General features: G+C 43.1%; 1 protein-coding gene across 3 annotated transcripts in view; it reads right to left on the bottom strand.

The window, feature by feature from the left end:
- Window positions 1–1,040: 1,040 nt before the first annotated feature.
- PHTF1 (putative homeodomain transcription factor 1) overlaps window positions 1,041–27,396 on the bottom strand; it is a 126,415-nt gene continuing 100,059 nt past the window's right edge. For all 3 annotated transcript variants that reach the window (XM_066600065.1, XM_066600064.1, XM_066600067.1), the window contains 6 exons: window positions 22,554–22,685; window positions 22,382–22,468; window positions 19,583–19,738; window positions 6,436–6,531; window positions 3,217–3,342; window positions 1,041–1,375 (listed from right to left, as the gene is read on the bottom strand). In XM_066600065.1, coding sequence (XP_066456162.1) covers window positions 1,355–1,375; window positions 3,217–3,342; window positions 6,436–6,531; window positions 19,583–19,738; window positions 22,382–22,468; window positions 22,554–22,685 — 618 coding nt within the window. In that variant the 3' untranslated portion in view covers window positions 1,041–1,354. The remainder of the gene's footprint in view (window positions 1,376–3,216; window positions 3,343–6,435; window positions 6,532–19,582; window positions 19,739–22,381; window positions 22,469–22,553; window positions 22,686–27,396) is intronic.

The following is a 27,396-nucleotide window of genomic DNA, read 5'->3' on the forward strand; positions in this document are numbered from 1 at the left end:
ATGGCTTTTAAATATCCTGTCATTTTTTGCCTTGCTCTTGTATAAGTCAGATGAAGGCGTCGGTGCGTTGCCGAAATACGGTGCTCCAACAAAACAGTATTCCTGCACTTCTCTGCTAGATGACTAATGAAGCTTATGCAGTACGAGATTAGTGATCACTAGTACAGGGATTTCTATTTCTTTGCACGTTGACATAAAAGTTTTTCTTCTTTATTTGTAGTACATGAAGCCGAATGACTGAATGCAATGCTTTTTTGAGTAGTGCTCGGTGCAGTTAAGGGAGAGAGCTGCTTTACTGCATGTCTGATCTCAGGTTTGTTCATGTAACTGGTAGGGAGCTCAAATTGACTCAACTATTATTTCATATATAGTGCTGTGACTCATAGTCTATTAGAATTATGTCCCAGAACAGCGATCTTGGACTACAGTTGAGAAAAGGGAATGGTTTGTTTAGATGCACTTCCTGTAAGACGTTGATAAGCCGTGTCTGGGGACCCACTGTATGGCTACATGTAAATATTACCTGAACCCCATTCACAAATTGCTTGCTGGTGCATTCTCCATATACTTCAATAGAAAGGTAGTTGCATTTGCATGTAGCCTTCTCCCCCATGAAGTATATAGAAAATGCAGTGGTCAGGAATTGAAAGACTCACATTCATCCAATATGTGCAGATATTGTGTGCAAGTGATGGGGGGCTACCCTGGCTCATGGCATACCGGGAATTCACCTGTGGGACAGTCTGAGCCTGTTAAGCTACTGTACTTTAACAACACAATAAGCTACTATAGATAACCTTGTACATAATCCATAGATGAAGCACAGAGAGACATTCAGATCCTGGATAGTAGTGGTCATGACTTCAAATGTGAACCTGTTTAGGAAGTATGGTTAATAGTTGCATTTCCAGGTTCTACCCTTCATATCACTTTGATCAAGACCCTTCTAAAATTTGTATTAATTGATTCAAACATTTGCAAATAATCCCATGTAAAAACTAATGCCAGTAATAACTTTCTGTTGACCATATTAAACAATACATCATTTAATATTCATAAAAAAATCATCCATTAAAAATTTCAATAAATATATATTTTCATCTCATTTTCTACACAAAACGTAAACCCATCCTACTAGCAAAAGTAATTTGGCGCACATGAATTAGGAAGGCACATTGACAGTCTTTGCCATCTTAGAAGGAAATACAAATTTTCTTGAAATCTCACTGATTCTTGTTCATGCAAAGCTTGCATGGGATGCAATGCCGAGCTGTTCAGACTTGCCTATGGAAACCATGAATCACAAAATTTCAATTTGTGCGTCTGCATAGATGTGTTTCTCCAGAGCAGAAGGTCATGGTTTAATTTTCCACAGCTAGAAAGGATAAAGGTGGGAAAACAAGCAATTTTAGCCAAGCACGGTACTATATGAGCTGCCTATGACATAGTTATACAATAAGACAGAAGTCTGAACATATCTCAGCAAAACGTGAAAATGTGTTAAAATGTATTTTACTTTGTGACTCCGGCTCGTGCCTCAACATGAAACGGCGACCGCGCCATATCTATGACTAATTAAAAAGTCTTTCTTAAAGAAGATTTGTTAGCTGGCCTGACGTGTCTATTTTATTAAATACATGTATTCTCAGTAAATAAAAGAAACAGAGGCGCTTTTTCTTAGAACTCTGTGGTCCTTCTTTATGAATATTGTCGTATATTTCACCAACTCTTTTTAGAACTCAGCAGACTTAAATCGTGCCAAATTTATAAAAATGATGGACAGACTTGTAAATTTGGCACAATTTATGCCATGCTAAAAGTAAAACAAAATGCCCATTTTTGCACAGTAGTGCCACGTGCACCAAAAATGTGCTAATTTCTATTCCAAAATATGTTTTGAGACAACAAATTGAATTCTGCTTTATGTCCTAATATAAAAAAAATTAGCCAGCAGTCTAATTACTGATTTTAATAGTCAAATGTGGGCATGAAAAAAAACCCCTATCCATGTAGTTTGTTGTGCCACAAAATTCACCAATTTCCACATAACTCTACTAAATGCACCAAATTTGCATGAGTTGGCATTCAGAAATATGTTTCGCTCTAAAAATGTTCGTCTACATCATCTGTTAATATAAGGTAATTAGCGAATCGTCCTAGAATAAAAAATGGGCAAGATCCAAGAAAAACCCCTATGCATTTAATTGGATTTGCGCCAAAAATTTGCACCAGTTGCCTCTCTATTTATACCAACTTCCATTTGTTTTTATCGCTAAATTGCACCACTCTTGGCAGTGTAAGAGGAAGGGATTGTTGCATTTTACCAGCACACTGGCCAATGTATTCTAGAGATGAGAATTCTCTTAGCAGATAAAGTGCCAAAAGAGTCATGGTTCATTCAATTTCGGGACTGTAGGGTTGCCAGCAGTCAGACTGCCATCAATCGTGAAGTTTTTGCATATACTCGTCATATGCTATTCCTTTTACCCATAATGTGTCTAGAAGAAATGTTAGCCTGAGGTTTGGTGAGGTATGTATTGTCCTTACATCATTCGAACATATTAGGGTATCAATGTCAAGTTGTTAGGGAAGCCATAATATTTTCTATTCTCCATCTTGTAACCTGCTTTTCTTTTCCATTTCTCTGTCTTAGCACATATTCAGATATTATAATAGAAAACACTCACAGGAATGTAAGGCTGTTTTCCAAGGCCATTTACTGAGGTCTCATGAGAACCAGCTTCAATCAGTCTGAGAGAAGTCCTTCCTCTAAAGAGACGTCACTGCACTTGCTGAGTTTTTAATAACCAATGATAATAAATTAATTATAATAAATTATACATATTTACAAGTGAGGCGTCTTCTTGCCTGGTTTCAAATGTCTTTGTATAAATACTTCTGCTGAATTAATATTAAATCAGACAACTTCCCATCACATTCAGTGCTGTGTGTGATTTTTAAGCTTCCTCAAGTATTAACTCTTTGAATTTGGCCACCTGAAAACATACCAACTAGCGAATATTGCACTAACAAATTCATATGAATGAGTGTTCCAACATAAAAGTACCGAGGCTGAAGTTCATTCAAAGACAAGCAACCCTTAGATTGCTTTCCATCTTTTCTTGCGTGGGAGCTGCTTCATATTTATATTTATGTCAAACATGTTAATAATCAATAATGCACATAGTAGCCGTGAGATCTTTATACTGCACTCACCCGAATGTTGAATCCCAGAAGGTCGCTCACAACACCAGACACTGCAGAAAGAATGACCACACGGCTTATATTGTATATCAGAGGGTTCATTGCAAGTCCATAGAGCCTGAAAGGGGTATCAATTTCCTAAAAAGTAGCAGACAATTATAAAATTAGTGACTGGTTAATAAAGAATACGGTTTGCATGTTGCCATTCTCTCAGTATATTTTGCTACAATCAGCAACTAGGCTCTACAGAACTCTGTACAGAATGTACCCAAATGAAGCCATTTCCACTTCACAGAAACTCAGAATCTAATTTATTGGTGTAGAAAAACCTTGGCAGGAAGCCATGTTTTATCCACTTTACAAGAAAATGACTGAATCAACTCCATGTTTGAAGTGTATTATGAATATTGTATTTTAATACATCATGCAAGACGAAATATTATCCTTCCGTTTAATTAAAAAATATATAGCCTTAAAGAGCAAGCTCACTATAAATAGGCGCCAATCTATAAGTAGACTATTTGTGGCAGTGCAGAGAATGCATAATACATAACAATATGCATGTTTTAGGGATGTTTACTCACCCGTTGTGGCTGGAAGTGAATTACCTGAACTCTCTTGGTGCAGGTGCCTGTGTACGGTGGGTACTGTTTAAATTTGTACTAATTTGGCACGCTCCCTGGGTTCTGAACCATGCATTTGGATTTGCGTACCAATTTCTGGCCAAATAAGGAAACCGCATTTATTTCTGCTTTGCTAGAATGGCTTTTTTTTTTTTAAAGCTTTAGGCATTGACAGTGCATCAGCAAAACTACAACAATGCCCCCTTCTGGTAGCAAACTGTATATTTAATAGTAGAGATTAGGTTTTGCTCACAGGAAACAAAATACTATGTCATTATTGCCAGAACTGTCTTGTTAAGAAAAGACAGCAGTTTCACCATTTGGCGATTATATGATTAAAAGCTTTGTGCACTTTTTGTATACAAATTTAAATTGATTCAATGCATCTACAAATAGAAATACAGCAAGTTGGAAACACTTTTTATGTAAAATATGCAACCGTTTTGTGCATACAGGTAGTATGTAGACCAATGTGTCACCATGGTTACAGACTACAAACAAACTTTTTGTGTAGTCTGATCCTGCATGCGGTCATATTTTACTTCTAACTCATCTATGTTTGTAGGTTTGCAAGACCATCGGTGAAGGGAGTAATATACTGTATGACTGCAAGATCGGAATACATAGGATTAATTAGTAGTCTATAACCACGGTGATTCATAAGTCTGTAAGTGAACTGTATACATATAATGGTGGGATACTGTTAATCAACCCTATTGGCAAAATCATTTTTTTCCATTTTACATGAATTGGAACAATGAGCAATGAGCTTCAAAAAAAAGCACATAGCTTGAAATTTGAAAAGCTTGAAAATGAGTTATTCCATTTCAAGGCTACCAGCCATATGCTGCTAATAGCCAGACTATAATATACTGCTATGAGCAAAGTGGTACGTGGTTATTGCGTCCAATTTATTCAGCCTTTCATCAATCGATGACTTTTACTTTCACCTATCTGCCACTTTCATTAGTCTACCTGCAGAACAACAGGGGAGATTTTATTTCTCTTTCATAGTCTAGTCCACTATTATGTAGAACTGTAGGAGGTCAAAAAGGCCGAAAAAATCTTTAATGTTTTCATGTACTTTGAAATGAGCAGTATAAAACTATGCTTATTCCTACTCATTGTCTTACCAGGTGCCAATGAACAAAGCACTTTTTTGATGCTTTAAATCCTACTTTAAAATCAACTCTACCAAGTAAGAATCATAAAAGCGGACTTTCAAGGTCAAGAAAACTAGAGGCCCTTTTCGAGAGGCCGATAATCAGGAAAAGAATGTTTATCCACCAACGCATTGCCCCATGCAAAGGTGCTGGCAATCCGCTAATAAACAAGCAGACTAGAGCTATTTAGATATCTGATCTGTATATACATGAGAATTCAGAATCGGACTTGCGTTAGGGGGGGGGTACACTATACCTACATGTGTATTGTAATTTTCATTAGTTTTATTTTTATTGTTGACCCCCCCACTATGCCAATACAAGTGGTATGATGCCTCGGCTCTGCATTATTGGGGGGCTGCATTTATTAGGAGGCTGTAATTCAGGCGCTTAACTATAAGGGATGTGGTTGCACTCAGGCCCAGAAGACTTAGGGGGCCCATAAGGCCTCTCTCCTCCATATAGGGAGCCCAGTGCTATGAATTAAGCAGTATAGTTGGGGGCCCTGCTACAGGTTTTGGATTGGGGCCCAGAGTTATGCTGTATCATGCTTTAGTACTGGCATCAGATTTCGAATCGCATGGTACAACAGCGGGTTCAACCATTGAAGGCACATGGAAGAGACACTATGGGGCTTATTTACTATTCAAAGTAAATTACACCAGAAAACTGTCTTAAATGCTTTGTGCCACATTTGCTAAGTCATCTTAGACAATTTTGGACAGTTTTAATGACTTGCTAGGGGCTGTGGCCTAACTTGTACTAAAGTACCGCTAGTTCTGACTGGTTCTGATCATCAATACATGACTGCCACTGAATTAATATTGGAGATACTTTTTTCTGAGCAACACATTTCGCATAACCAGGCAAGAGTGCAGGAAGAGGAAACTGCAATGGACACATTTGTAGAGCAATGGTGGTTGTTTAACAGGCCTGTAGCTATGGGAGAAGGAGCGGAAAGAAGGGCATGGTGTGATGCCAAGAGGGCTATTTCTGTTAGCCGTAGGAAAATGAATGGAGTGGTACCGCGTATGCCCAGCCAGTGCTCCATTCAATGTGATATCACAACGGTTAGAGCAGTGATCCAGCAGTGCTTGTAAAGTTGAGCAGACGGGACCCTTGTTCTTGAAATCAGGTCAGGGTGGTGGACACACATCAATTTATCAGTGTTCACTTGTCAAATGCATGGGTGAAAACTAAAAAATCCACCATCTCCACAATAACCCTTTACAGGGGTATTACTGTTGTGTAGCAAATCTTCAAAAATCAGAATACACTTCTAAGTTTTTATTAATAACCTGTGTTGGTAATCCGCTCCACGCGAGGAGCAGAAATCGATGAAGCACACTGAAAGCAAAACAATCCATTGTCTATTATGAAGCTCTGTCGAGGCAGAAGCAATTGGTGGTTCCCAGCAATATGTTACAGGATCAGATTTTAAGTACCTTGATAAGTTTGGAAGACAGTTTTAGGACGTTGTTCACAATACTGAGCTGTTCCTTCTTGTTTGGCTTCTTTTCCATTTTGAGATAAAGGTTGATCTTAAGAGAGAAAAAAAAAAAAAGCAAAAGAGCTTCAAAAATGATTGTTATTAATGCTACACCGCACTGAAAAAGTAAGTTTCTTGTATATTTTGTACAAACATAATTTTTTTTTTTTTTTTTTTTTTTACAATAAAACAGTTCAAAGAAGTACAGACCATCAAGATGTTGTTTGGGAGCAAGAAATGGAAACAGTGCTTTTTAACCTTAAATTGCAAAACAATGTAAACCCTTCCCCAGTTCATACTGGGAACATCCAGAAGACTGTTAAAAAGCACCAGTTTAATGTAAATTGAAATAAGTTTTGCCTTTTCATCATTCTGTTTAAAAGGCAGTCCCAAAATCCAGAACTACCTGGACGTATGAACAGTATGCTGAAGCTGTGGGTACTGCTGCTGATTGTCTTTATGGAGCGGCTGTATATGAAAACTCAGAGCTGAGACTTTCTAGCCAGACTGCTCCTATATTACGGAGGCTCACAGCTCATCAGTGTAGAATATTATATTGCTGCTTTGCAGATTCAATCTCACAGAAACAATAAAAGGTTATGTAGAACTATTTTTTTATATTAATCCATTGAGATTTTGATGATTGCAACAGACACAAAACTGTTTTCCATTTGCCATAGTGTTGTTGCAATCTAATTGTACTCCTAGTTCTCCATGATTAGAATTCTCAATATATTTCATATTCGAGACCTTTCAGATGAGCTTGAACAAACAAGTGATGTCACCTAACTTGTTCGCTCTCTGGCAGCCTGTTTAGACGTGCATAGTTGGCTCGTTCAAGCCCAAATTGTTCAGAATCACTCAGTCTTTCACATTTGCTGTATAGGTGAATGCGAAGGACCGAACGATAAGCAAACGAGCCAATGATGATTTTTATGCCTGCATGAAATGAATGACGAATGAATATTGAACGATTATCCTTCATCATTAGGTGTTAGCTCGCATGTAGACAGAATGATTTGTTCACTTTCGCTTGTTTTAACAATAATCGTTCCTTGTAAAAGCGCCCTAGGTACACTTGCGCACAAATATTTGAAGGAACTTGATAAAGTTATTCCAAACATCATCGAGAACTAACCACAGAACTGTGGATGTAGCTTCCTCAAATCCCTCTATCCCTACATGTAATCCCAGACGGACTTGATGTGGAGATCAGGACTCTCTGGGACCATATCCTCACTTCCAGGGCCCATTGTTGTTCTTTACCGTGAAGATAGTTGTTAACCCCTTAATAATATACCCTTTTTTCCCCCATTTTTTTGTTTATCCCCCCCACTTTCACTGTGCAGGATAAATAATGTTAGGCCCCCTGTCCATGATTGTGAATTCGCCAGCGGTAAATCGCCGGCGAATCACGAAGGCTGGAGTAGACTGAAGCTTTCCATAGCATTGCTATGGAAAGCACCGGCCCCGTGTCCACGAGCGGAGAATCATTGTAATTCTCCGCTCGCGGTCAGCCTATCTATTAGATAGGGCTGACCGGCGGATATTCGGCGGCGGCTCCTGCTCCTGGGCGGCGCCCATGGACAGCCAGCCTTACTTTGATAGATCTGACTTTTATGGATCCAGCAATACCAAAAATCTGTTTGGGGTTTTCTGTTTTTCATTTTTTATTATAAATATTAGAAAATGATTTTTTTTTAACTTATCTTTTATTTTTCCTAATAGTTTTTCTTACACATTTTTAAATTTTTTAACTCCCTATAGAGGTATTGAACTTGTGATCATTTGATTGCTCATACAGTATAACCCAATACCAAACTATATTATATCGCGTTTTGACAGGCAGTCTATCACAGGATGTGCCACAGGCATGTCTTGATAGGCAATCAGTCATGGCAGCCCTGGGAGCCTTTAGAAGGCTCCAGGCTGTCATGGTAATTGAACGGCATCTCGCCATCTTATAGTAGGGGTCCATTTGGGAACTCGTAACACCGGTCGGGACATTTAAATGCAACTGTCAGAATTGGCAGTTGCATTTAAAGGGTTAACAGCTGCGATCAGCCTGAATGCTGATTGCAACGGTTGCAGGCGGTTGTCAGCTGTTAAAGACAGCAAGATTGGCTCCTATTTCCACTCCATACAGACCCCGCTCACCCAGAATGTAAATGTATGCCATGGGGCGTGGAGGGATAATTACAGTGGTTTTATGTTTGTGGTTGTTGTCCTGCTGCAGAATGAATTTAGAGTCAGACAACTTCTATTTTTTTTTTTTTATTCTTATTTTGCTGTATTTTTTCCTCACCTGCCTAAAACATTCATACAGTACTGTACATGTACGCAAAAATAAAAGGGTTCCCCAATCACATTTTATACATTACAGACATGTCCTTGTATACAACAGAAACTGGATTGTGAGGCTAAAAATTAACTTTTATAATTTGGCGCCCTGTAGGCAAATGCCCCGACACGGTGGTGAGCCACTAGAGCTTTGAGTCATAATGTCATAACCTTCTACATGCCATCTTCACCAAATGCCTGCTTCTTCTTGGCAGTTGACAACAGCCATTTCTGTCAAATCTGGTTTCTGGCCGATGCGCAATGTACCAGGGAAGTCTAGGTGTAGACAACTTGACTAAATGCGCATGTGTTTGTGCTGGGGTCAGCAGGCCACACAGGAAGGCACAGGGTTTCACCACAACTTGCGATGACAGGAAGAGGTGAATGAAGAAGATGTGTAGAAAGATATGACACGGTGCCTTGGAGATGTAGTGGCCCACCGCCGTGACTCGAAATGGGACATATGCATAAAGGGCGCTAAGTTATACAAGTAAGATGTTAACCTCACAATCTAGTTTCTAGTTCATACAAACACGTCTGTGATGTGTAGAACGTGATCATGAGCGGACTGTTGGCAGTTTGAGTCATAAAATCTTGATGACAGGTTCCCTTTAACTTTAGTGTTTTAGCAAGCTTTCTGAGGCCGTGTTGGCAATTGCTATTTCTGTATTCCAACATGATTTCAATTTCCACGATTCCTCTCTCCTTTCACAGACATTGGTTCTATTTACTCCTGTCTGCATGCCCCTCTATTACAAGGTGTAAAGTACAGCTGTAATTACAGTCTTGACAAGCAAACCAAGTCTGCTACTAGACTGCACAGATCTACTGCCCAGCAAGGGAAACAAGCTGGGAGACAGAGATGGAGGGAAAGGTCCAGTGAGCAACGGAGATAATGGAGAGAGAAGACGCAGGTGACATCCTATAATACCGGGTTTGGGAGATAACCATGTGTCCAAAGTACAGGACATCATGCAAGAAGGAGATAAAAAGCAGTGAAAGGACTGGATGTGAGAATGGCTTCCAGAAGCATTTTAGCTACGAACTGGACATTAAGAAGTGATAAATTATACACTTAAACTGATCACGTACAATTTTTGAAAATTAGGACACGCTCAGTTCCTTCTGCAGGAAAAAGACATTACAGTTTGGAATAAACTGAGTTCATTTTACTTCAAACGGTTGTAGCTCTAGTTCTATCAGAGCTACAGACATGCTTTTCATATAATTTTAAAGCTTTAATAATGACACTATGAGTATGTTGGTAGCTCTTACAGAACCAGACCTACAGCCGTTTGAAGTGGGGTTGGGAATACTGGATTTACAGCTGTCATTTTTCAGTATGCAGTGCAGAGCAGAGAAGGAAGGTGGACCAGCGGCAGCAGAGAAGATATGTCATTCCCCTGTATAGCTCTCTGTCCCAGGTGAGGGGGGTGACCTGAATCTTTGTTCATGTTATTATGCCCCATCAAACTGAGATAATATTTGCTCTCTGATTGTCACATATTGGTTTTTAACCATAGGAGTGAAAAATGAGGTCTTGCTCATCTAATCCCTTCTCTACATCATTTAACTCCGCAGATACCACAGTCATTGCTTACTGTGGTATCTAAATGTTTTTACAGAAAAAAGTTTTTTTCCCCCTTTCACAAGACTTTAAATATTGAAAAGAACAAAAAAGCCCTACACATATTTGGTATCCCCACCTCCTGCAAAACACAAGATGTCATCCAGCTACATAGATGAAAAAACAAGAGCGTTATGACCACTAGAATACAAAAGGGGAACGACTTAGGCTGAGTGTCCACGGGCAGGACAGAATATGGCAAGCGATATTCCAACGCGGGGGAGCACTAATGTCACCACAATTTTTCCCGATTGAAGGTTAAAATTAGTTATGTCATTATGGGGTTAAAAATGCACTTAATGCAAGTTCTGCACAAAATATACTTATATGAGACGTAAATTCAATCTATAATAATGAAGCGATATTTTCGGGAGGGTTTTTCCACATTCAATATGACTGCTTGGGGGGAGTTAACATTCTGAATGCTGGAGAAATACTTTATTACAACTTCACCCTGTTCCATCCCCAACAACCATGTGTTGAGCTCAAAACTATAACCAATTAAAAGGTCACTCAACACTGAGATGGCCATATCTGTCATAGCTACCTAATGGGGTCCAGTGTGTGCTTTTTCTTCAAATGACATTGATTGTGACCACAGAAATCTGGCTTGGCAAACACATATTGAATATTTTATGGGGGTTAGGATTATTGAGTGAATCGAAGCTGGTCAAATCCAGATGGCAGCATCTAAGGAGATGTACTTTCTGCAGTGTCATTTCTAAAATGTGACACAGATTCCAACACCGTGGAAGTGTCAACCAGTGTAGTGAATGTCAAAGGGGTAGTGACCACTTTAAAATGAGTGCACAACGCTATTCTATACTCCAAATATAGCAGAAATTAATAGAACCCCTGTCCAATGGACACCAAATTGGTGTCCATAGGAATAATGAGAATGAATTGTTCCATTTGGGAATTCAGTCTCAATGCCATTTTCGGCACTTGCGATGGAACTCTGAGATGTAATCCCACAGGGTAGTGAAAAACACTGTAGCTTAGTGATCCCTAACCGTAAGACAACATAGGTAGCGTATAGCATGGCACCTTCCTGCAGCCACAGGCACACCATCTAAGGAAAATTGCGTGCAAAGATATTTTAATATGCGTAAGCTTGCAATATATATCTTGTTGCCGAGTGCACAGAACATGTTATGTTAGACCGAAAAAGACATATAGTCCTAGTTCAGCCTATTACCCCCCAATGGTGATTAGATGCTAGAACTGTGAGCTGTGTTTAAGTAGTCTCTTTGTCTGAAGATAATTCTTGAACGGGATCATTACACTGGTAAACCCTGAAATTGTTACTGCTTAAAAAGGTCCTAATCTGTAGTATCTTTATTTTCATGTAGTTCATTTTCTGTGTTTAACCATGTAAATGTATCCAGTAGGAATGTAACAACATCCTTACGGTTACTGTCCAGACAGCAGCCGTGTGCTTACAGGACCCGTGATAATGTCACCATCATGTGATCAATCACTGCATCTGAGCCCAACATAACCAGTACACCATGTTAACTCCCACAGTACCAGTATACGTATCAACACCTAATCACTAGTGTACTAGATAAAGCCCAGTCAGAAAGGTTGAGCATTTAAAATATTTCAGACTTAATACAGTTTAAACTACTGTTACATAAAACTGTTATTATTTTATCCATTTAGTTACAATACAGAACACTAATGTCTCGAAAGTGCGTTAATACCGTGGACAATTTTTTATTATATTTGTGGGGAAGTGACATTTACCAGTCAGAAGAAAAGTATCACTTTTCAAGTGAAGGCATATCATCTTTAAAAGGCTTGGGTATACTAATAGATCATAGACTGAACATGAGTCAACAATGTGATGAAGCAGCCAAAAAGGCAAACACAATTCTGGGATGTATTAAGAGAAGCATAAAGTCTAGATCATGTGAGGTAATTATCCCCCTCTACTCTTCCTTAGTCACACCTCATCTAGAATACTGTGTCCAGTTCTGGGCACCCCACTTTAAAAAAGACAGACAAACTGGAGCAAGTTCAGAGAAGAGTTACTAAGATGGTGAGCGGTCTGCAAATTATGTCTTATGAAGAACAGTTAAAGGATCTGGGAATGTTCAGCTTGCAAAAAAGAAGACTGAGAGGAGACAATAGCTGTCCACAAATATCTGAAGGGTTGTCACAGTGCAGAGGGATCAGCCCTATTCTCATTTGCACAAGGAAAGACTAGAAGCAATGGGATGAAACTGAAAGGGGAGAGGCACAGATTAGATCTTAGAAAAAACTTTCTGAATGTGAGGGTGATCAATGAGTGGAACAGGTTACCACGGGAGGTGGTGAGTTCTCCTTCAATGGAAGTGTTCAAACAAAGGCTGGACAATTATCTGTCTGGGATGATTTAGTAAATCCTGCACTGAGCAGGGGGTTGGAACCGATGACCCTGGAGGTCTCTTCCAACTCTACCGCTCTATGATTCTATGATCTTTACTTCGGATGCAAGATTGGCGACCAAGACCAGCCTTGGGCCCTGCATATATGCTGTGCTACATGTACAACACAGCTTTCACAGTGGTTGAATGGCAAAAGACCATCAATGCCATTTGCAGTCCCCATGGTGTGGAGAGAGCCAAGCAACCACACAAATGTCTGTTAATTCTGCTTGGTTCCTCCTCTTTCTGGTGGGATAACGAAGCAAAAGCAGTCGAGAATACTCTACTCCAACCTTCCGTCTGCAATGAGACCAGTTTCATGGGCTATACAAAATACATGTATTTCTTATGTGAGTGGGATAGTCAGGCAAGGGAATTGCACTACTTGCAGAAGGAATGTGCTCACAAAAAAATGTAGCCGTGCAAGAGAAAAATATCCAGCACCCAGCTCTGGTTGAGGCTCACAAAATCCTGCTACCACCCCTTCACATCATACTTGGATTGATGAAGAACTTTGTGAAAGCCATGGACCAGACTCGTGAGCTTTCTGATACCTTCATGAAAAATCCCCTGGACTCAGCGAGGCAAAGATTAGAGGGAGTTTTTGTGGGTCCTCAGATTCGAGAGCTCTTCAAAGGTGAGCTCTTCAACAACTTGCTACAGAGTGATGCGAAATAAGCATGGAATGCTTTTCACCTAGTGTCTACAAACTTTCTCGGGAATGTTAGGGCAGAAAACTACAAGGAACTACTACAAGACATGATGATGCAGTATCAGAAACTTGGCTGCAATATGTCTCTAAAGATCCACTTCCTTCATTCCCATTTGGATTTCTTTCCAGACAACTGTGATATGGTTAGAGATGAATATGGCAAACTGCTACCATGCAGGGCGGCGCGGGGTCCCCCGGTCAGCGCGCGCCGCCCCGGCTTCGGCTCCAGCGTCCTGGAGCTCTGACGTCAGGGCCTCCCCGGCGATGGGGGGCGGCCGGTGGGCGGTGGCGTGGGCCTGTCCACCCATAGGGTGTCGGCCGCACGCCTCCACCTCTCTTGTGCAGTAGTGGCGGAGTTGGCTCTTCCCCCCTCCGCCCCTGGGCGGAGTCCTGTAGTCATAAGGCTGGCGGTTACCTGAGCTCACCGCCAGTTATTGGTTCTGTCAGCTCCTAGTTAGTCCTGTCTGCAGTTCTTCTCAGTCAGTACCCTAGTTTGCTCGTCAGCTTCCTTTTCCAGTTTTGCCTTGTGCTTAGTATTTTCTGTTTGGTCATTCCATCTGCCTTTCCTTGTCGGTACTCTGTCCCTCGTTAGTTAGGTACATCTAGTGCAGTCACCAGGTCCCTAGCCAGGGTAGGGACCGCCGTCCAGTTGTCGGCCTGGGGTTAGCCAGGTCGAGGCAAGTAGGCAGGGACAGTGGGGTGTGCTAAGTTCAGGGCACCCCACCTGGCGCTCGGGGGGGTAAGAGTGTCGTAACATAATAACTGGCCTTTAAAACTGTTTTCTATGGAGGCGATCAGGTCCCTCGCGAACCAGCTGCAAGCCCTGATGCCGGTGGTCCAGGATTTATCCGCTCGTATGGCAGCCCAGGAGCAGCGGGGGTTGTCGCAGGGTCCGGACGCCTCGACCAGTCCAGACCCCAAGTACCCTCTTCCCGAGGTGTTTTCTGGGGAGAGGAACAAATTTTTTGTTTTCCAACAAGCTTGCCGCTTGTTTTTTCGGATGCGCCCCCGTTCCTCCGGGTCGGAGTCCCAGAGGGTCGGGCTTATAATGTCCCTGCTGCGGGGCTTTTTCCATTCCCGCGGGCTCCCCCTGCCTGCAGTCTGTAGACTCCTTTTTTCAGGAACTCGGGGGTATCTTCGATGAACCGGACCGAGCAGGGTTGGCGGTTTCTCGGCTGTTGGCATTACATCAGGGGTCGCTTTGTGTGGAGGATTATTGCTCCAACTTCAGACACTATGCGGGTGATACGGCATGGAACGATAGCGCTCTGAAAGACATTTTCCTGCAGGACCTGTCAGACGCGGTAAAAGACCTGTTGATTTCCCATCCCTTTCCCGGGTCCTTAAAGGAGGCTATGGAGCTAGCGGTGAAGGCAGATAGGAGGCTAAGGTCTAGGAAGCAAGATAGACAGGCCCGTAGAGTCAGGGAGGTCGGTTGTCCTGTTCCCTCTTCTTCCTTACCAGTCTCGGTTCCCGAGCCCATGGAGGTGGACCCGCTGGACCCCAAAGAGCGACGCCGGATTCGATTGTTGCATCATCTCTGCCTCTACTGCGGGAAAGCTGGACATTGGGTGATAACCTGCCCCCTGAGGCTTCAGCGCTTGCAGTCTGAACCGGCGGAAAACTCAGAGTCTTAGGCGATTGTAGGGAGGATCGTCTACGACTTCAGGTACTTCCTAAGCTGCTGGTACCTTGTCTGGTTAGATTCCGGAATTTTTTCCGACCAGGGCAGGTGTTTATTGATTCCGGAGCAGCCGCTAACCTGATAAGCCTGTGTTTCGTTAGACCCCTGATGGCTGAATTGGTGGCGCTGAAGACGCCAATTCGTTTTACTAGCATTGATGCTACCCCTCTTGCTACGGGCCTGGTACGATGGAGGACCCCAGTGTTACAGTTCACGGTGGGGATTCTCCACTCGGAAGAACTATCATTCCTGGTGATGGAGAAAATGTCGGTAGACATGGTACTAGGGATGCCGTGGTTGGCGTTGCACAACCCCCAATTCAATTGGACCACCCGGGAACTGACTCGTTGGGGACCATCCTGCCATAGCCATCTTGCTCCCCTTCCTTTTTGCTCAGTAGATACCGCGCTCATTCTGGATTACTTGTCTGACTTCCGGGATGTGTTTTCTAAAAGCCTGTCAGAGACCCTGCCTCCTCACAGAGAGTGGGATAGACCTTATTCCAAATAAGCCCATCCCTAAGGGAGCCATTTTTAACTTATCCAGGCAGGAGCACGAAGCTCTCAAGGTCTATATTACAGAGTCCCTGGCCAAACATCATGTTAGGCCATCCCGTTCCCCTGCTGGGGCGGGTCTCTTCTTTGTCGAGAAGAAGGATGGGACATTGAGGCCTTGTGTAGATTATTGGACCTTGAATCAGATCACAGTTAAGAACCAGTGCTCTCTGCCTCTGATTCCTGACCTCCTGAATCAGGTGGTGAGAGCCCACTGGTTTTCTAAACTAGATTTAAGAAGGGCTTATAATTTGATCCGTATCCGCGAGGGGGATGAGTGGAAGACAGCATTCAATACCCCGTTGGGACACTTTGAATGTCTTGTGATGCCATTTGGCCTTTGTAATGCCCCTGCGGTCTTCCAGGGGTTTATGAATGCGGTCTTTCACGACGTCCTGGGGGTGTTTTTAGTCATCTACCTCGACGACATCCTGATATATTCTCCTGACTGCGACTCTCATGTGCAGCACCTTAGGTTGGTACTAACCCAGTTACGTGAGTACCAGCTGTTTGTCAAATTGGAAAAATGTCTGTTTGGCACTCAACAAGTGTCCGTCCTAGGGTACGTAATTTCTCAGACTTCCGTGCAAATGGAGTCAGATAAGGTGGCAGCTATCTCCCAGTGGGTCTGACCAGGTAATCTGAAAGCACTCCAATGGTTCTTAGGTTTTGCGAATTTCTATCGCAAGTTCATTAGAAACTACTTGGTCATCGCTCAACCGTTGACCGACCTTACCAGGAAGGGGGCTGACTTGGTAAGATGGTCACCTGAGGCCCTGGAGGCGTTCGATCGTCTCAAAAGGGCATTCTCGGCCGCTGCGGTGCTCGTCCAACCTGACCCGCTACGCCCCTTCTTCGTGGAGGTTGATGCATCTGAGGTGGGGGCTGGCTCTGTGTTGTCCCAGGTAGTTAGCGGGAGAGTTGGCTACAGTCCATGTGCCTTTTTCTCACGAAAGTTCAGTTCGGCAGAGCAGAATTACGATATAGGCAATCGAGAGCTATTGGCCATCAAGTGGTCCTTAGAAGAGTGGCGTCACCATCTTGAGGGCGCTAGACATCCCGTCACAGTGTACACCGATCATAAGAACCTAGTATACCACGCCAACGCTAAGCGACTCACCGCACGTCAGGCCAGGTGGGCATTGTTTTTTTCTAGATTTAACCTCGTAGTGACGTATCTCCCGGGGACTAAGAATGTCAAGGCTGATGCTCTCTCGTGGAGTTTTGGGTTGCCAGAATGTGAGTCACTGCCTCCCGAAAATATCCTGGAACCTGGGGTTGTGGTTGCGGCTGTGGACTCTGGTCTCATTCCCCGCCTTCAGAGTGCTCAGCAGGACGCCTCACCTGGGGTTCCGGAGGGCAGATGGTTTGTGCCAGAATCATTACGCCTCAGGGTCATTGAAGAGTCCCACTCGTCAGTTTTCGCGGGTCATCCGGGAGTGCAAGGGACTCTGGATCTCTGCTCCAGGCTCTACTGGTGGCCTGGCAAGTCTCGTCAGATACGTGACTTCATAAGGGGGTGCTCTATTTGCGCTCGCGGCAAGAATCGCCGGCGGCATCCCGAGGGTCTCCTGAGACCGTTGCCTGTGCCGTCACGCCCCTGGTCGCACCTTTCGGTAGAATTTGTCACTGACTTGCCAGTCACAAGGGTTCACCACCGTTCTGGTGGTGGTGGACCGTTTCTCTAAGATGGCCCATTTCATGGCATTAGAGAAACTTCCTTTGGCGATTGAATTTGCCCAGGTCTTCGTTAAAGAAATTGTTCACCTCCATGGAGTTCCTGAGAACATTGTTTCCGATCGCGGGGTTCAGTTCGTGGCGCAGTTTTGGCGGGCCTTCTGCAGAAACCTTGGGACTTCGCTTTCATTCTCTTCAGCATTCCACCCGCAGACTAATGGTCAAACTGAGCGGAAGAACCAGGATTTGGTGCAATATTTAAGGCTCTTAGCTAGCGAGAAGGCTCATCGGTGGGTTGAATTTCTGCCGTTGGCTGAGTTTGTGCTGAACAACCGTACCAGTTCTTCCACTGGGGTTTCTCCATTTTTGTGCGTTTATGGCCAACATCCCCGTTTCCTTACTTCTCTTCCTACCCCGTCTGCCTGTCCTGCAGCTGATGTCGCCACTGATGTGCTGCAGGGGGTATGGAAGGAAGTACAAAAGAATCTGGAGGTAGTGGGGTCTCGCATGCAGTTGCGTAGTGGGAGAAACCTCTCAGTTTCTGAACCTTACAGGGTTGGTTAGAAGGTGTATCTGTCATCTAGGAACCTAAGATTGAAGGTCCCGTCCTTAAAGCTGGCGCCGCGCTTTGTAGGCCCTTTTACCATCACGCGTGTAATCAACCCGCTCGCTTACGAACTTGAGTTGCCAGCCATGTGGAAAGTGCACAAGTCCACAGGTCCTTGTTGAAACCCCTTGTCCCTTCGGTGAGGCCCACCTCCGGTCTCCTGCCCCCCACCCTGGTGCGGGGTGAGGTCGAGTATGAGGTTCAGGAAATCCTGGATTCTCGTCTGCGACGGGGGACCTTGCAATATCTGGTGGCTTGGAAGGGTTTTGGTCCTGAAGACCATTCCTGGGTGGCTGCAAGGGAAGTTCACGCTCCCGTGTTGGTACGGCGTTTTCACCATCGTTTTCCGGATAAGCCTGGTTGGGTTTCCGGGGGCCCGGAGGTCCCCCGTCAGAGGGGGGGTAATGTTACCGTGCAGGGCAGCGCGGGGTCCCCTGATCAGTGCGCTCCGCCCCGACTTCGGCTCCAGTGTCCTGGAGCTCTGACGTCAGGGCCTCCCCGGCGATGGGGGGCGACCGGTGGGCGGTGGCGTGGGCGTGTCCGCCCGTAGGGTGTCGGCCGCACGTCTCCACCTCTCTTGTGCAGTAGTGGGGAAGTTGGCTCTTCCCCCCTCTGCCCCTGGGCGGAGTCCTGTAGTCATAAGGCTGGCGGTGACCTGAGCTCACTGCCAGTTATTGGTTCTGTCAGCTCCTAGTTAGTCCTGTCTGCAGTTCTTCTCAGTCAGTACCCTAGTTTGCTCGTCAGCTTCCTTTTCCAGCTTTGCCTTGTGCTCAGTATTTTCTGTTTGGTCATTCCATCTGCCTTTCCTTGTCGGTACTCTGTCCCCCGTTAGTTAGGTACATCTAGTGCAGTCGCCAGGGTAGGGACCGCCGTCCAGTTGTCCTCCTGGGGTTAGCCAGGTTGAGGCAAGTAGGCAGGGACAGTGGGGTGTGGTAAGTTCAGGGCACCCCACCTTGCGCTCGGGGGGGTTAGAGTGCCGTAACACAAACGTTTTCATCAAGATATCGCAACAATGGAATAAAGATACCAGGGAAAATGGTCAAGTACCATGCTGGCTGACTACTGCTGGACACTCCACAGAGATCCTCCCAAACAGCTGTATAAGAGACAGGCAAAGAAATCTAAGACATAGTCTGATTTGATTTTTTTTACAGGTATTAACCAGAAGCCTATTACTACTAGCATACATTTTGTGATTTAAGCAATAATTGCAGATTGCAAAAAAAAATACAGCCAATTTTGCATTTTGACTGTCATATTCATGTTGAGCACATATAAATAGCTAAGAAATGACTACTTTAATTTCAGTAACATGACTTTTTTTTAAAACTTTGTTAACCAGTGTTATGGATGTTTTGGAGTTATGTCGTGGTGGGTTTTGAGCACCAGTAAATGGGAATCCATTATATAGTTACAGGCAATTAATCGTAATTCAGCTTTATAATTAATGGTGAACTATGTCTATTGATGCTAGATATATTCAGTGCTTACCTCCTCAGTGAGTAATATCGATACATTACTGTATTTCTTGTTGGTGTCAGATCCTAAGGAAGTTAGGCGTAGAAGGTAGATGAGCAATGCTGCCTCCCAGATAAGTAACTCCCAGTTGTAAACGTAGCTTAGAAAGGTTTCGTGTCCATGGAGAACCTATGCAGATAGAAGGTATAGAGGATGCATAACATATAATTATATAATGTATTGCATAGGCTGCAGACTACCTGGGTAGGATAGGCAAGTATTGCACTGTAAATTGTCCGCTAAGTAATTGGATAGAAACCACTCCCTCCTGGGAAGTCTGCTAAGAAGGCCGAGCTGATGTGACACTCGCTGAAGAGTGTAAAACTGGCTGAAGGCAAGACTGTTAATGCCTGCAATCGCATTTGATTTACCACCCTCGTGGCACAATAGAAACTTTGTTGGATCATCTGGGAAAAAACAATCTAGAATACTGAGGTAGAATCCTTGCTGTGTCAGGTTTTAGCTCTTCTCAAACAGGTAGTCATTATCAGGGTGTTGGTTACCACTGCATAGCCTGTTTTTTGCTTGCCCATTTTTATGGTGGCTTGAGCCATCTACGAAAAAGTCAAAATCTGCAGTAGCATTGGGAGTTTCAACAACATTTTCAAGACCCGTGGTCTCGTTTTCTATTAACTCTAAAATGCATCTGCATTTGATGTTCCTCTGGACCAACATTGGGGGTTAATAGACTGAACTGGATGGACATATGTCCTTTTTTTGGCCTTACATACTATGTTACTGTTATTGGGGCATTCTCTCTATGGCACAATTTTACATAAATATATAGAAATATTTATGGTACAACTTTATACAGGCCACTATACATGGAAGAACTTTAGGTGTGGTACGTGGGGGCACCAACTATATGGCACAACTTTATATGAGGCAGTATCTGTTTTGTGGTGCCATATATAGTGTGGCCAGTGCTACGGATTGAGTCACTTTTAATGGGGGTCACTAAGTGTATGATGCTACTATAGAGCAATGTCTCTAAAATTGTACTTACTTTGGAGGGCACTACAGTATGCGTATGGAGCTTTTTACTGTAAGGCACTATGGTGTACTGCAGTACAGTAATTGGGGTATGTAGGCTGCACAGCAGACACTTCTTTAAAAATGTTGCAGCAGGTTGTCATTATTAAAGGGGCAGCAGGAATGGGGATTATGTAAAGGGTGGATGTGCTTTTTCAAATACTTGATGCAAACGTGGCAGAGATGAGTCGTCATGGCAGTCTAGTTTGGTTAGGAATACTTGGAAAATAACGACGTCATCCCTAAGTTCTTGGATTTATTTATATTGTTTTTTACTGTATCTCATTAGTATTTTATTAATTGATCTAGTCTGTATATGGTAATATTATCAAAGAGGCATTCCCATCTCAGAAATCCTATTTCAATGTGTTCGAAAATACAAACTATTGCACTCACCCATAAGATGTTTATTTCTAAAATGCTCCATTCTCCAGATATTGCAGCTATTGATTCCTCTGCCCTTTGGTTGTTTATCAGCACACAACGGTAGCTGGTGGGCGAGCCGAAAGCTAGTGTGTATGCACTCTTGAGAGCCCGGGCCATCACATTTAGATAAACGAAGTCTGCAAGCACCAGCCATCTCTGCTATTTCTTTTCATCTTATGGGTGAGTGTATTCCTTTTTTATTTCAAATGCACTAAAATAAGACCCCCAAGATGGGAATAGCCTTTTACGTAACTATATGGTAGTATTATTTAGTAACTGCATTTAGGCACTGTATGTTGGTGGTAGTTAGCAAAAATTATATACTGTAGTCCCTGTATTTTGATATTATTTGGGCATGGTAAGGTGGTATTAATGTGTTATAGTATGGTAGTAGTATTCAATTCTGGTATGATGGAATTCTTTATGGGTTGAACTCATCTATGTATACAGAACTCATATTCTCATATTGCATATTGTGCCCTGTATTCCTCCATCAAGCACGACTCTTGGGGAAAATAACTCATAACACTGGACGTGAGGACTTAGGGCTAATTCCCATGACCGGATTTCTGCTGCGTTCCACATGGCGAAAATCCGTGGCTTTATCCCGCAGCTATTAAGTTCTGTTGAACCTAATGGCTTTCTGCCTTTCAATGTTCACGCTGCAGGATTCTACCACGGAATTCCGCAGCGTGAAAGAAATCAGGGCATGTTCTAATTGCCACTTAAAAACGAGCGTCTGGCTTCCTTTGTAGTCAATGGAAGCCGTCCATCACGCGATACTTCCTCTGTGAGCACAGCTTAAGTATCGCGTGATTACGCGTCAATGCCAGCGCTTCATGTAGTGCACTGTGCATGCTTGCTGGACGCGACTCGCGCGGCGGATCCAAAGAGGTGAGTATAGGGTCTTTGGGGGCACCGCGTTGGACTCCGCTGTGATATTCCGCTGGTGGAGTTGACACGGCCGTGGGCAGGAGGCCCTAAGGTGCTTTTAGATGCAATGATAGTCATTCCAGAAGTCGATCAAACAAGCAAACTGAACGATGGTCGGTCTGAACGTGAGCCAATGACTGAACAATGAACAAGAATCATTCCCTTTTCGCTCGTCAATTCCCATTTCGCCCGTAACACTGGCCAATTATATTTTTTATGATGGCTTAGAAATTATCAAATTAGGTCAATAATTGGCAAATGTAAATGGGCCTTTAATATTTAGATGTTAAGCCTTAACGTGCCTAATAGTTACAAGGGTGTGCTAAAATAAATATTTTTGTAATTATATATAGGTGTTTGTCTAATACAATGAGTATTTACCTGAGCACAACAAATGAAGGCAATAGAGAGGGTTGCCAAATACACCGTAGATACAATGACATCCACTGATCTCTGGGGTCCTCGTCGCTGGTGAAGCAAAAAATAACACGTTATGGGGTAGAAGTAATAAGTTATATATTATGTGCTTCAGCAGTGGAACACCTTGGCTCACCTTTAAGTAGGAGCGTAGAGACAACCATATTTTAATATTCTGCACCTTCTTCAGTCGGAAATGAGGAATTTCAGATTTCAAAGCCTTCCTGGCAGAGGTGAGATGGCTAAATAACTTGGCTATCAGAAATCTCTACAGGTGGAAACAAGGAATGCATCACAGTTGGAACAAGAGAGAAGGATACTATAGTTAGAATTTATAGCTACAAAAGATAGCAATAAAAAGAAGGTCACAAAGAGAAAAGGCATATGTATACAAACACATTCTTCATAGGAAGAGAATGGTAGAAAAAGATATTGTGTGCCGCCTCCCACGTTCATATCACCTCAAAATATAGAAATAAGAGGTATGATAAAGTCACAACAAAGGGTAATACAAAATAAAAAAATATGTACATTAATGCTTTAAATCCTGATGCTGTATATAGTATGCCATTGAGGCAAAGATAATAAGGACTTGTCCCTGTTCCAGTGCACAATGCAGAACGTAACATCCAGTAAAGCCGTACAAGAACACAACTATCGGTCGCTTATAGGAAGAAAATTACAATTTACAAAAGAAAATTTACAAAAGAAAATTACAATAAAAAATTTATTTAGATACTTCAGGAAATATTATGGACTCCTGGGCCACGTGCTATAAAAAGAGAGTTAAGGGGGTCATCTCATCACAAACAGCTTCTCTATCCCCTATTGGATGCAGCTATTTGGGTCTTAAGAGCCATAACTTTTTAATTGTTCTATCAATGTAGTCACTTGAAAGGGATGAGTTTTTTTAACCCCTTTTTCCTTTAGCTACAAAATTATTTTTGCGCCTTTTTTTCTGACATATTGGGCAATTTTTAAATCTCTTTTCACTGAGCTAAAGCTTATTTTTTTGAACATTTTATAGTTTTTTTTAAAAATTCGTATATTTATGCTAAAATAAAGTATGTAAATAGGTTCTTCATTTTGTTTTGGACGTTTTTGGTATATAATTAGAGATGAGCGAGTATACTCGTTTCGAGTAATTACACGATCGAGCACCGCGATTTTTGAGTACTTCCGTACTCGGGTGAAAAGATTCGGGGGGCGCCGGGGGGCGGGGGGAGGCGTGCCGGAGCGGAGGGTAGCAGCGGGGAACAGGGGGTAGCCCTCTCTCTCACCTCTCCCCCCCCCCCACTCCCCGCTGCAACCCCCCACTCACCCACGGTGCCCCCCCGAATCTTTTTGCCCGAGTACGGAAGTACTCGAAAATCGCGGCGCTCGGGTGAAAAAGGGGCGTGGCCAAGTAGGTTCACTCATCTTTATATATAATATGTGGGTCATTTTCTTTTTCTATGTATATATTTTTTCAGTAATTTTTTTTATACTTATTTTTGTAACTTTTTTTAACATCTATAGCCCCGATGATGTCATATAAGACCTCTGGTGGTCATCCACATTGTCTTTTTTTTTTTTTTTTTCTTCACACTTTTCCTATGTAGCTGCAGTATCCATAGGAGCCCTGGTTACAGGTAAAACATTCTCTGTAGGGACAATAGTCTGATCTGGGTCTGCTAGGACCCTTAAGCTCTGCTGTAAGGGGATCCTGGTGGTCACATGACCGCCTGCTCGCATTGTGGAAGAAACACTTCCGCTTTCACTTGTTAGTACATAGAGCTCATTGAGCGCTATGTACCCAGGACACGAGTGGGCAGAAGCGGTTAAAAACTACTTCTCCCTCTTCCTTTGAGTTCTCAGCTGTGACTAAGAGCTGACCACCCAACTTGCTCCTGCTTGATTGCAGGAGCAGAGGCTTTAATCGTGTGACATATTTTTTTCTATCGGTGGGGATTAAAGCCCAGGACCAGGTGTTGTATATTTACTATGCTTGGCCCTTAAGGGATTATAGCACCAATTTGGGAAGTACACATAGTAAAACTTTTATTACATTTTATGGGGCAGGAATGAAAAAGAGACATTCTGCCATTGTTTTTTTGTGTTTGTTTTTATGACATTCCAGTTGATGTAGTTTTATTTTTGTCTGTAATCCCAATATGGGATTACAGTCACAACTCCCATTCACTACCCTGGCACAGCTGTCTAGCAAACAGCTGATCAATGAGTGATCCTGAGCAATGGACCCCTACCAATCAGCTACTGATTCTGTCACGTAATAGTAAATATCTAGGTATAGGTGGTTGGAGAAGCACAAGGCATCAGGGCGTTAGCTCAACTTCTATGTTTTATTAAACCAGCATCTGTAGACACTTTTCTTGGCTATGGCAGCCCTTTCTCAGTATTTACTGGGGACACACTACACCAGAACATGTGACAAGAATAAAACCTGTGGGAGGACAAAGGGGGCATTTTTTATAGATGCAAATATCAGAGTGCAATTTCACGTGAAATAAATATAGGCAGAGAATAAAAAGAGGATAAAAAACACAAATGAAAAAAACAAAACAACATGTGAATAAAGTAAAAATAATTACAAACCAATTACATGTATTAAATTTTCAAGGGAAAGTGTGGTGGGGGGGTGGGGGTGGGGGTACCCCAGTGCAACCTGATGCAAAGTCTAAAGTTGACAGTCCTTCCTAAATTAGTTAATTTTGCAAAAAGGACACAACTGGTAAAATACTTTATTCACTATATAGTAAAATCATACTCCTATGCTAAAAGCACACACTAACAAATATCAATAGTAATGGTAGAATCAGATAAAATCCTCCCTGAAGGACTGCAGCCAACGTCCAGGGACAACCGATAAAACACAGACCCCATAAAATCCATTATCAGGCTAAAAACAGCGGTGAAGCGAACGGCAATCTATGCAGTATAAACGTTTGAAAAACACATAAATAACCAATATACTGAACGTCAACATGTAGGCAGCATTGTGAATATCCACTGCTGAGGACTTATCTTGAGGATAGGTCATCAATCTTCAGAGCTGAACAACCCCTGGAATCTGAGTGCTGCCACAGTGAGACCCTGACATACAGCAGAGGAGCGCTGATATAAGATAAAAGCAATATGAAATAATCATACGCTCCAGGATGATGTTTTAGGAGGCACACAAGATGTACTTCCACGGACATGAATGGTAATGACTTCTAAAAGCTAAGCTAGACAAAACAGGAAAGACTATTTTAACTTATTAGCCAGTTATTTCAAATAGATTTTTTCAGAAAAATACAAACTTTCCATTTAGATATTCCATTAATGTCAAGCTGGAGAGTTGCTACACATTTTGCGGAGAGCAGGGAAGAGCTTTAGAAACCCTTTAAGGCCAAGTACACACTTCCTGTGGATGCAAGTTGCACCCAAGAAGCTCTGGCATAAAGCGGATTGGACAGCGCATAACTGAACACTACAGGGACACTTTATCCAAAAATGGCAGCAGGAACGTTCAGGTGCAGTAAAACAGGTGTTATAATCTTTATTCCATCCTCAGTAATCACGCAATGTTTCGGCCGTTACAAACAGCCTTTGTCAAGCATGTTACATAAAACCACAACCCCCCTTAAATAGTTTAAAACAAGGAGATTGCAAGTTCAACATTGGTTAATAAGTTGTTGTTCCCTTCTACCATTTAATTAGCTATCAGCTGCGCCGTAGCCACTCCTGTGTCCAATCAAGGATACTCCTGGGATCCAGAGTCCTCCTCCCCGATCAGGCACACCACCACCGAAGCCCCTGTCTCCGTCTTCAGCGTCTCCATGGGAGCAGCGCTCACGCCGACCTCCCGATGACGTCATCACGCTCCCGACGTTCCTTCCAACGACCACATCAGCACGTCGTATCTAGGCAACCGCTGCACCTATCACAGTGCCTAGATACGACGTGCTGATGTGGTTGTTGGAAGGAACGTCGGGAGCGTGATGACGTCATCGGGAGGTCGGCGTGAGCGCTGCTCCCATGGAGACGCCGAAGACGGAGACAGGGGCTTCGGTGGTGGCGTGCCTGATCGGAGAGGAGGACTCTGGATCCCAGGAGTATCCTTGATTGGACACAGGAGTGGCTACGGCGCAGCTGATAGCTAATTAAATGGTAGGAGGAACAACAACTTATTAACCAATGTTGAACTTGCAATCTCCTTGTTTTAAACTATTTAAGGGGGGTTGCGGTTTTATGTAACATGCTTGACAAAGGCTGTTTGTAACGGCCGAAACGTTGCGTGATTACTGAGGATGGAATAAAGATTATAACACCTGTTTTACTGCACCTGAACGTTCCTGCTGCCATTTTTGGATAAAGTGTTGTGATTTTGGAAAATTTGGATCTGTTTCCCGGTTAACGGCTGTGCAGGGAGAGCCTCCCCTTGGATAAGGGTTTGCTGTAGTGCTGCAGGTACTTATGTGTTGTTGGAGTGAACACTACAGGGACACAGCGGGCAGTCATGCATTAGCATGTTCTATTTCTCGGCTGTGATACGGACAGCTATAGGACATATAATGAGTTTTTCTCATGGACTATACCAGGTGCTGCCCATGAATTAACAGATAGCACATGGCCCCAAATACGCTAATAGTGCAGGGAGCCTTAAGTGGATTTCGCATCACTCGTACTGTCCTTTTCGGCAGAGTTGACTTTCTTGGGATCATCAAGTCGTGGTGACTCACAAGTCACACAGCAATGGCATTCATTTACTATAGGTTACAATTAGAGATGAGCGAGCATACTCGCTAAGGCTAACTACTCGAGCGAGTAGTGCCTTAGTCGAGTACCTGTCCGCTCGTATCTAAAGATTCGGCTGCCGGTGCGGGTGACAGGCGAGTTGTGGCGGTGAGCAGGGATCTCCCCTTCATTCCTCCCCGCTCTCCCCTGCCGCCGGCACCCAAATCTTTAGACTCGAGCGGGCAGATACTCAACTAAGG

This window comes from Eleutherodactylus coqui, chromosome 4 (assembly GCF_035609145.1).
Source record: "Eleutherodactylus coqui strain aEleCoq1 chromosome 4, aEleCoq1.hap1, whole genome shotgun sequence".
NCBI lineage: Eukaryota > Metazoa > Chordata > Amphibia > Anura > Eleutherodactylidae > Eleutherodactylus > Eleutherodactylus coqui.